Source organism: Bombus affinis, chromosome 15 (genome assembly GCF_024516045.1).
Source record: "Bombus affinis isolate iyBomAffi1 chromosome 15, iyBomAffi1.2, whole genome shotgun sequence".
Lineage (NCBI taxonomy): Eukaryota > Metazoa > Arthropoda > Insecta > Hymenoptera > Apidae > Bombus > Bombus affinis.
Window position 1 is genome coordinate 8,702,634 of NC_066358.1, and position 12,151 is coordinate 8,714,784.

General features: G+C 38.3%; 1 protein-coding gene across 5 annotated transcripts in view; it reads right to left on the reverse strand.

Annotated features, from left to right (window-relative positions):
- Positions 1 to 12,151, reverse strand: part of LOC126924662 (ras-specific guanine nucleotide-releasing factor 1-like) — a 56,112-nt gene that overhangs the window by 25,872 nt on the left and 18,089 nt on the right. For all 5 annotated transcript variants that reach the window (XM_050739371.1, XM_050739370.1, XM_050739369.1 and 2 more), the window contains exon 5: positions 940 to 1,046. In XM_050739371.1, coding sequence (XP_050595328.1) covers positions 940 to 1,046 — 107 coding nt within the window. The remainder of the gene's footprint in view (positions 1 to 939; positions 1,047 to 12,151) is intronic.

Below are 12,151 nucleotides of genomic sequence, written 5' to 3' on the forward strand. Positions count from 1 at the left end.
ACTGAAATTTAATCGATAGCCACTAGTCCTTTCACGCGATGACAAACAACAAGCTCGGTAGCATCCCAAAAACACGCTATTGGCGGACATAATACGAGTAACATTATATCGTGCCGAGTCGTAAAATGTAAAATGCTAGCAATCAGAGAAACCAGTAACTCAAAAGAGCAAACGTACGTATGTATATAATATATATGTTGGTAATATAAGTCCACGTTGATCTAAGGAAGAAGATATCCTTTTCGTACGTATCCTTTCCAAGGATTATAAAAGTCGGCTTCGATAAGAGAGAACAATATTAAAATATAAGCCTGAACGTTTTTTTCTCCAGCTCTTTATCCATTTCAGATCTTACTTGATCCTATTCGGACGCGGATAAAATTACCTTTATGTTAAAATATAGGAAAGCCCGATTCTGATCATTGAAATCTCGTTCAAATTTCGTTCAAATTTTGTTAATAATAGTTGCGAATCGATAAAAGAAGGATCAGGGGCAACGGTTGGTTGCCCGCCTGCTTTGGCGAAAGAAAAAAGAACGGACGATGAACAACATGCGATGTTAGTGACGCACGTAGAGAACGTTATGGTCGTTTGACACACCTGGAGGCATTGCCAGCGCGATCACGTTTGTCACATAGGCAAAGCCATTAAGGCGCTAACGTGAAAAAGAACAGACGAGCCAACCACGATTTCGAAATCTATGGCAGCCGTGCGAGCTACGGAAATGAAAAAATTAAAATAATCTTATTGCTATTTTACAAAATACGAGAAAGGACAACGCGTAAGAAGTTATCGTTTTATGATTTATTTCTCCACTCTCTTCATATTGTTAAGCTTCTTTTGATATTTTAAAGACCTTGGACCCGAACTATGCCAAGATATCATCGTTTTAATCACGCTCATTTCGAACTATAAGTTACACACATAATATATAGTTACCTAGCTTCTCGTATAGCTTCGATCCACGTTTTGCAGTCTGACTCTGTAGCCGCTTTTAGCTCGTATGATCGTTGATTCTCCCTTCTATAGGATATCGCGAAACAGTGCTGAAACACATCGTGTAGCAAAAGCATAATTAATCAAATTCCATTTCGTATCTGTGGAATGATGCGTTTAGGCGAACTTCGTGTAAACTTAACTTATTCGCTATACTCGTTGTCAGTGATTCGGCTAATTGCAAAAGCAGGCGTAAGAATTTGAAAGAAAATTTCGTCCGGAGCAAACAACAAGTTTACGCTGCTAAACGCGTTTCAAGTTGATAGAATTCGAGTAACTCGACTAAACCGAGAATGCCTTATGGAAGCTTATTCGTTTATTATTCGCCAATAGATCGACGCAAATCTTGAAGAAACCGTGTTTCGATATAAATCGTTCCAATAGCAACCGTAGCGATGGATAGGGCCGTCGGACTTCGAAAATTCATTGAAAAGTTTTAATGAACCAAAAACAAATATACAAAAGGCAGAGATGTGGGCGTAATAAATTATGCGCCATGTCGAGTCAGGCGTTAAATACATTCCGACCGATCAGGTACTCGTAATTGTACATTTGGCCGTATTGACTCAAGCGTTTTATTATAACCCGCGACATCGTACTGCGGGTATGTTGTCAAGCGTACGATCTACACGAGAGAGCGGACGCACGAGAGAGCATGTGGCCTATTGTAAACGAAACCTCGGTTCGAGGTCGACAACGAGTGAACCGTGCAGTTTGTTTGTCAACGATCGAAGATGTGTACGGCCAGTTGCAATGAAATTATGCCGACAGAGTGTTCAAAACTCGAAGCCGCTCCAACTTCCAGCGACGCGTGCAATAATCTACATTCAACTAATGCAACTATTTAGGTCGACGAAATCGATGTCAACGGAATTGTTGATTAATTTGAGAAACCGTGGTTGGAAGATGCAAAGATGGGAAATTCTTCGCGAGAGAGATTTCGAATTTGTTGCTTGGTTGTTCGTAGCGGATATTGAAACAAATAAACTTTCAATTGCAAACCGTATTTACGTGTACAAATAAAACGATATTCCTTGTACGAAATGGAAGGCTTTTACGAAACATGCTGAATTATTCTAACAGTAATAATAATTTCATGAAGACACACGAAGATGAGAACGTAGTACTCTAGAAAAGGAAATATTTTACGACATGTTACGAACAGATTATGCGTTTTACTCGAGAAGCGTATTATTAATGCAAAAGTGAATGTTATCAATAAACGAAAATGTAGATTTGTCGATGCGATGAGTAGCGTTGCGTTGTACGAAGAATTTAGTTCGCTTTGCATAAATTTTACTGCGTTTCGATTCTCGCGCCACACGGCCAGCAATTTTGTTGCTACTACCTCGATTTTGAGTATCGCTCGACACCTTCTGTTTCGACCTTCTAATTTCTCAGACTGCGAAATCGTGTTTCCATACGTTCCATGTTGCGATACATCGTTGATTGTGTTTCGTTTCTTCCGTAGGACTTAACCGAACATCTGTACAACTCACGACAAATACGTACGTTCGCTGCTTTAAAAAAAAGGTACGTTTCAATGAAAAGACCGAATACAAAGGTAGCGCGATAACATTGCGGAACTGATCGAAAGCGTTGAAACAAAGTGATGAAAAAGAGAGACGTTTAATAAATCTCTGAGAGATCTGTCGTCGACATCGGTATATCTCGACAGAGAAAAACATCGGAACCAGAAGTTCTTATTATCGAGTCGATTACGGTGCTGTGTATAAGGCGAGCCAACGGGACGCCAGTAATCCATCAAGCGGTTGTCAAGCACGTACTTTCTCCACCACGAGGACGCATATTAGACGTTACTTACAGACAATTTGCCGCCGACTCAGCTACGAAAGTTTCTCTCAGGGGAGAAAACGGTTCTTGGCTCTCGCCTTTCCGTCCGGTGCTCGAGTTTCAATTTTTTTCTTTTTTTTTTTGCGATGCCAATTAAGGTAGGGAAGTTTTATGATAGGATCCCTAGAGAAGAGCGGAAATAATCCCTTTTCTGTCTCACTTGACCTATTACGTCAGTGTTTTCGCCGCGCTCCCGTTACTCCACGAAATTCTCAGACTGCCGCAGTTTATTCATGCGTTACCCACCTCGAAGATCTGTCCTGCTTTACATAACCTTTAGCGGAAAGCCTCACACGACTTCGCCATGATTTCGTATAGCATCAAATTCATAATTTCTCACGTTCTAGCTTCGCGAAAATAATTACGCGTTTATCTTCGAAACGTGATAGCACGATATGATACAAGTTAACGGTACGAAAGAAAATAAATATCGAACGTGTCCTAATCTTTTATTTGCACGCGAGGCTTTAGAAACGTAGCATTAGTTGAATAATGTTTCTCATTAACGTCAAAATCGTTCAAACGTCGACTTTTCTTGCTCCATTTATATTTAGGTCGTGCTAATTGCTCTCCGTTTTAAAGTCAGCCAGGTTTATGACAGAAATCCTCGGGCAAATGGAAATAATTTCTTCGATGTCTTGGCAACCTATGACGTCACGATCTGCTTCATAATTTCGTTTCAACGTGGGATTGCAAGTTCGATCGCATCCAGCTATACGATGAAGTAAAGGAACCGAACGATTTTTCGTCGAAATCGCAGGATAGTGGGAAAGCATTCGACGCGTGATACATCCACCAATTTACTAGTCAAATATACGAAAAATTGTAAATATATATGTAGAGCATCGTTCGAAGCTTGCGTAAGCTGTGAGGTTGCGATTCGATCGAAATTCACGACAAATACGTGAATGGGTATACTGTCGTTTCGACGAAAGAGAGACTATTAATAGTAATCGTCGCTAGGGAATTAATGTTCCTTTGGCCAACATGGATTAAAGTCAGCCTCCAACCACTCCCTTTAACTTTGATACTCTGCAGGGGATATGCGGACAAGGCCATTCTGTGTTTCTATCCTACCTTTCTCATTTGTTAGCCTAATTCGCGTCGTTCTGCTTGTTTCGTTATCTTTTCATTCGTCTAATTACATTCTGCGTACACGTCGTATGTTGGTATTATCGTATTATTTTTACAACGTTGAATTCGTCCAACTTTTATAATATTGTTCAACTTCTAATTGCATTAAGCATAATTAGTAAGAACGCAAAGTTTGGCAAAATTCTTTCACGAATATCGTCTGTTCTCGGTGAAGGATTATTATTAAGGGTATTAACGTTAAACGCTCTATTTTCTCTGAAAAATGTTCCCCGGCTATGACTTTTCTAATAAAATTATCCTACAAAGCGCATCGGCAACAAGTTTTATCATGGATATAAAAACCTTTGTTCCCTTGAGCGGATAATTTTTAATTATTCGATATACGATCGTATGGTATTCGTTGCTCAATGCCATTAAACAAGACTATACCTTTCATCGACTATTATTGTCTGACCATGTCGTTTTAACCGTTTAATTCCTCCATCCGACGAAGTCAGAAATTATCACAAAACGAATCAGATCCGAAGAAACTCGGTAGCGGAAGGTACCTACCTGCTGGATCATCTGTATCCACTTTGCAAGAAAAAGTGATTACTTTGATTGCTAGCTGTGCGAGTATCTTGTTACTTATGACTGGGAACCAGAATTGACTGGCGAACAAAACGAACTAATTCCCTGGCCAATTATAAAGGGACACCTTCCCTGTCTCTCAATGATGAAAAAGACGAAATAATTAATCTCACGATAATGACAATGCTTTTATTATTATTATTAGCATAAGAAAGAATGATAACAGATTATTCCTTTTGTGCATAGGTTCTGAGAACACTTTCTTGAATTGTGAGATACTTTTGTAACCAGCGGTGTTTCGTTCATAGAATTTTCGCGAGTATTCCCAGATTAATATTTCACCGTGTTTCTGTGCCTAATTTAAATTCATGCGCGGAAGGTACTCCAGATTCCAACGAAAATACTGTATTCTTTTTTTCATCGCCGCCTGGACAACCACGAAACGCAACTTGACAAATAAAAAGAATGGAGAAAGTACAGCAACGAAGACAGATTTTACGTGGACGATACGTGGGAATAAAAATACAAACTATCAGCTTCGTTTGATCTGTTTTAATATAACGCGTACTAAATCCAGCACAGATTTCACAGCATACGTTTTCCTGTTTTTAAACTACGAAATATCGGCTAGACGTTATCTTCTCCTACGTGTATTGGTATTGAAGAAAATCGGAAGCGAACGAGGCAGCGATACGTAGGGGCCGCAGTTTTCCGTCTCGATGAACTAATCATACCTTTTCAGCCGTCGAATCCGACTGAACAAATACAGAAGTATAGTGTACGAAGTACAAATCCAGATACGGGCCAGGCACTCGTACAGCCGGATGAAATTGGAACGGACGTCGAGTGTAAATATTTAACGGAAGCGAGGAGGAAAACAGCTCCCTAGCTGATGGAAAGAACAACTTCCTAGGGACGTTGTTTATGCCGACGATATAAAGAATAGATGCTGCGGAGACGAGTTCTGCCACGAATCAGCCAAGGTACCTGCTGAAAGGAATATCGCGCGAGTTTTTTTTCAAGATGAATCGTTTACTTATATCGCCACGGCTTGCTTAATCTCAACGTCTATTAATCAAAGGAAAATCAGCGAAACGACAAGGAAGCATCGGGTCGTTTCACGTAGAAGAGATTAGCTTTGGTCAGACGTAGGACGAGCGACGGTATCGATAAATCGTCTGACGAATCTTTTCCTCCATTTCTTCCACGCTTAATTTTTCTCGCTCTAACGTGACGATCGAAATCGTAGATAATACAGCGAGTATCGTTAATCCTGCGCACACATACTTGGTGACATTCTATATACACGTGAAACGTGGAACAGTACGCATTTATCGTTATAGCAGGGAAAATGAAACACGTAGGACACGTCAATTTATTTTCAGATCTAGAGTCGAGGAAAAAGTACTGAGAATAATTTCAGTGGCTTGGAGCAATTTGTTTCGTGCTCTTGCATAGGCAAGCGAATCAATACGTGTAATTTCGGTGTAGAAATATTTCACATTCCGCAAACTATGTAACGAAATAACGAAACACAGTGCTTACGAACGTATGAAAGTTTTGAAACAACGTATTTCTATATCCTATTTCGTTCGGACGATATTCGCTTCGAACATTTCGCGCAAAATTACTCTGCGTATTGTGTGAATTACGTAAATTAGCGCGCGTTAATTTCTGCACGTTATTATGCTTCGTTGACATAGAAATCGCGTTCAAACGTCGATTTCAATGACAAACTTTCCAGATGCAAATGAAAATCGTTTATAGCACATGATACTAATTAATATGAAAATTTATTTCTAATCGATAAACTGTTACCTTATGCCGTCCAATATAGGAAACGTTAAACACATCGACCGAATCTTTCATTCTTCGTGTAAATGGAAACATTATCCGTGCTAATTGAATATACGTCCATCTCGAACAAATACACACAGCTATGTATGAAAAATAATGGTAATGTACATGTACCTAATGTAAAATAATAATAATGTATAAACATTAGGTCGTCCGAAAAGTTCTTTTCGTTTTAGAGGGAAATAATAGATGCACAACATTTTCCTTTTTATATTATTTTATCGAATTACGTATGATCCATTTTGTTCTATCAGGATAAAGATCACGACGTTTGATTGATTAGGTTTCATGTTTGTATAAAGATGCGTCGTTGTAAAAGACGTGTCTGTAAAAGAAAGACACTTTCCGGACAACCTAATAGAAGATATATGAATTCGTAGTCGCGAATACAAATCAATAACATACAGGCTCGAAATATTGAAACAAATGAAATATCTTTATGAAAGATTTAGACGGTTTACGCGAAATCAACGTTTTATAGAAACGCTTGCAAACGTTTAATCCCAACGATCGTTTCTTTTTTTTTTTTTTCCTTTTTTATAAAGATACTGAGCAAACTGAAATTACAGATAGCGCAAAAAGACAAGAAAGAAAGTTTATGGATAATCGTTTCGTTGAAAGCCATTAAACGAGCGAAAATCGTTGGAAATGATCAAAGAAATTAACGAAATACGCATTTTGCTTCGATACATTGGCGAATAACGTTGCATTTTACGAAGCAACTGTCAAACAAACTTTTCGCTTAATTATTCCCACTTTAACGAATTATAAATTGTAAATAAATTAAATTAGCTATATTTAAAAATTCCGTGTGTACGTGTATTCCTGAAAAAGTAGATTCGCGCTATATATGCGAAATTCTAGTAACGTAATTTTTCGTGAAGTAACGTAAATATTTCGTGAAAACGAACATTTCAATAGGATTCGTACGTATCGGTGATTTATCGATATAACGTATCGTAATTGTCTAAGAATCATATCTGCTTGTACACGAGAAACGAATTAATCGATATAATTAATTTAGTACGTTGTAGCGCGTTGCGTTTATCGAAACATTTCGATGCGCATCGAATCGATGATCACGTCGTCAAGCATAACAGCACCACGTCACGAAACAATGAATACTAACAAGATCGTTCGGTAGAAACTAGAAACGCCAATACTATCCGAGACTCGATTCACATGCCGATGCATCGTCCGTTGTTAAGCAGAAAGTCACAGGGGAATAAGTTAATCGACGTTATGAAGCCACATCGGCTCTGAGACGTTCGCGTTTCACGGGGATTGCCGATGCCACTTATCATTATCGATCCGAATACGGAATTACCAATACGTACAACTGTAATCTACCTGGCATAATATACGAAGGAAATTGAAACAAAACGGGTTAACAGTAAACGTTTCGATGGAAGAGCCCTTGATTGCGCTGAAAGTGCCTTTGCTTTTGATGTCTTAAGATGAGCTTGAAGATGCCTCGAGAAGATGTCTCGCTGATCAACCACAGGCGTCGATTGATTCGGCTTCGATACCGAGTTACAGTTTTATCAATTCGTTCCTAACGATCTATCAACTTGCATCGTTTACGTTAAAACGGATAAACGATTTGACGAGGATTCGCTTGAAAGTTTTCAATGAAAAATGAACAATCGAGAGTTAATCCGCGGCAAAAGGAACGAATTAACTATGTGAACTTTATTTACGAAGAATATCGTGCTGGCGGTTCTTTTTTTATTCAATAATAATTATTAATCGATAATAATATTCAAGGGTATTACGACACTTTTATTTTCTTTGGAATAACTTCACCGAGCACTAAAAATATCCCGTGACCTGTTGTAAGCCTTTGTCACTTGAAAATTCTCTTGTGAAAAACAACGCCATTGCCGGTTTCATGTACACCGTTACTATTTATAACCTTTTCATAATCTGTCACAAAGGAGCACGTGAAATGTTATCTTCGTGCTTAAAATATTTTTTAAGATGTACGATTATACATATATTTTCTACGCATATTGCGTCAGTCATAAATTTAGCGGGGGCGTCGCGTCGTGCCTGATTCCATCCTCGATTTCTTATCGGAAGAGAAAAAGCTTTCTCGACTTCGATGATTTAGCAAAGAAAATATGTGAGGAGAGATAAGTAGATAAGTAGAAGAGAAGATTACATAGCTATTAGCTGCCAATTAGCAGATGCATTTCGACAATGGTAGTAAATTAATGACGATAAAGTATACTTAATTAGAAACTAAACTACAGAACTTCTCTCATTCGTAGAACTGTACCGTAGCCACAATTGCAACGACTTACGGAACGCCGCTCGATGTTATGCCATTTAAAGCTTCTGTAATAAACGTCTACTAAACCGCTTCGATATAAAATTAATTTATGCAGATTATTTCCTTCATTACATGATACGTATTAGCGGAATTCCGCGAATGAAGCAATTTTCTCTTTGTTACTGCCGCAAGAGTTAACCGAATGCAAACTTTCGAAATAAACGACTATATTCACGTTGCCAAGCAAATACGATCAAATTTCCAAGCTTTTATTTTACATGCGCGGTGTAATTTATAATAGCAATCGCTGCGTATACGCAATCCGTGGAATATCAAAAAGATCGCTGGTATTTTATAAATCACCGCTCAACTTTTTGCAAACAGTTTAAGTTAACACCTTTATGTCTGGTGATCTATTCCTGTATTTTATTTCTATTCTTATTGAAGATGACACGGTGGAAATGAAGAATCCGTGGAAGATAATGGAAATCGTTAGTTCGCGCGGTGATATTAAAAGCGCGTATTATTTTTATCCGGCAAAGAAAGTTTGACAATCTAAAAGTTTTCTCAAGTCGCGTCGATTATGAGTTTTCAAAGGGTAAACTTCGGTTGTTTAATCGAAGAAGACCAACATCCACGTACGTTACAGGCTTTTTAGGTAAATACTGGCGTTGAAGCACGAGATAGCGTGACAAAATTGTGCGGTTTATATAATCGGCATATTAACAAGCAACTGATTATCGAAGACGGTGCACGATGCAAGTGACCAGTTAATCCGCGGTTATTAAACGAGATTTCCGAGAGAAATTGAGAACCGGTTTGTATCGTAATCCTTGGGTGTGCGAGTCCGCGGACAGGAGGAAACTATTGACCGGCTGCGGCTGATACGAACACCTTGATGATCCCTGACGTCCTGTAGGTGTGATAAGAGATAAGCGTAAGTGAAGAAACTGCGCGCCAGTTTCGCGAGATGAGCTCCCATGAGAAGCTTATTTTTAGCTCGAAACAAAATCGATTTATCCCTTCTGATGCTACGCCGACTGGCACTACGCTTCCGTGGCCTCTCGGGCCGGCATTGCACATGAAGAAACGAGCGAACAAGGGAAAACCAGAGGGAAACGCAGGCAGCGCGCATGAAATATAAAGCAAGCAAAAGGCAGAGGGAAACGAGTAACAGACCGAGAAAAAGAAATGAAAGGAACGTGAACAAGAGGGAATGAAACGAGCTGTTTTAGCGGCATAATATGCCGGCCTTGGTTCATAAAAACAGAACTTTATTGAGAATCTAGAATTTTGTAGTGATTTAAGGATATATCTGACTAGAGAACCGCTACAAATTTTACAGCGATGCAGTTCGACTCGGGCCACGTTGATTTTCTACGTTTTTCTTATTCCTTTTTCGCAGAACCGAATAAAAGGTGAGAATACGCGCGTCTCTAAAAGATCGTCCATTAGATAAATCAGAAATTTTTTACGCTATTTTAAACCGTGTAATTGGAAAATACCGTAACGTGAGATTCCTTCCGAAATATCGTATGTCGTCTCTTGGTGAAAATTTCAAACGCTTTATGTCCCGATAATCCGGGAATAAATTATGAAGCCGATGACAAAGATCGCTTTGTCGAACGCAAAGGCACTCGAGGCATTCGATATCGAACTTGGGATGTTTACTTTGAACTTCCTCGTATAATCCTATCGAATCGTAAACCGCAAAAAAGCTTTAGCGACAGTTTCCGCTTGAACGTTAAATTCCTCTCGCGAACTTTAGGAATTCTGATATCGTATTACAAACAGCTAAAGCTTTTTCAAATAGATCAAGCTTCGCGACGGATCGTAAAATTATACGTCAACAGGGTCATCCGAGTAGCTAATAACCTATTTCAGTAGCACGATGTTTCCTGTTCCATCATTTGTTCTATTTCCGTGAAAACGAATGATACGATCTCTTTCAATTTCACGATTCATCCCATATGGATTACATCCGGCAAAACACACGGAAAAATCGGATACGTTCGTTCGTCTGTTACACAATTTTATCAAAGGTTCTATTGAAATAGCAACAGCCAGAGAAAAACTATACCTACGATTAATTCGCATACGCGAATCAAAAACGGATACCGCTTACTCTGTTTCGTAAAATATCCGCCATATAATAGAAGCGAATCGGATTAATGGTCGCGAGATTGAAACGCATAATACAATTCGCGACTCGCATTCATTCGATATCGAGCGTTAAAACGCGATCCGATGCATCTGAGGATACCAACCGCGTGGAAATTGAAACTGTATACGAATGAGAATTTCGACGTGGACAAGTGGCAGGTATTCAATGCGATTCAAATTCCTTGCCACGATATTCGTGCGTAGGAAGATGCGAATTTTAATTAAGAGACTATGTATACGGTATTCGCGATACAATTGTCGTCGATCGACTGGAACGATACTGGATAAACGTCGTTTATCCCTGCGTTATTATTCCGAACTTATTCGTTCGTTGTAAATGCATTATAAATTTTAAATGTTTCGCGATCGTTCGTTTTTTTCCTTGAAAATACTTTCCAACGATGTTATTTGATTTATAATAATTTTATTAGAGACATGTTCCGTGTATGTTCGGCCTCGGAATGAAACGCGAATATTTGTCAAGCGGATCAGAATGTTTCCGCGTAGAAAACAAAATTCTTACCAAGTTATTATATAAATGCACGAACGATTTCAAGGTATTGGACTTATTTTCTATAAAACGTAGAAATAAATTTCTCGACCCGGTCTACGCTACGGCAACCAGATTCCAATACCATGAAACCTAGCGCGGTTATCGCAACATTTGAGATTAAACGCAAACGATGTAAAAATATTTTTATTACTCGGTTCAATAGTTTCACATTTACCACCAAATTTCGCATCCAATTTAGACGTAGTGTTTGCGCGTCGAAGGAACCTGATATTAAAATAACATATCCGCGGCTGCAAGCAACAAGAGGATAACAAAGAAGAAAAGAATAGTAATTATCTAACCAAACGGCTAAAACGAAACGTACGAAATTAATTCTGCCAACGAACATGAACCCTCCTTTTAATATTTTTATCCCTTTATCTTACTAATATATTTTTACATCGATACGAATCTAAGTATAATTTTTCCCTCAATCTTAAGGGTTTTATTAAGGGTGATATTTCTGGAGCATAATACTCAAGAACAAGTGTCTGTATATAATTAAAGAGATATACGTATATGTATATGAAATATTTGAACGATTTAAAAGTCTGCAAAAAAGAAAGAATAAAATATTCGATCAACGCTGATCAATTCTATTTATGTTTCAAATTACAACTGTGAAGAAATTAGTTTGCCCGATTTATTCTATAAATCAAATTAAATATAAAAATAAATTTTAGAGAAATATGCGTAAATACCGATAGTATGTTGTTTTCATGAATATGTTACGTATTATTTATTTGATACTGAACTATTTATATACTGCTCGATACCAGTAGCTAAAT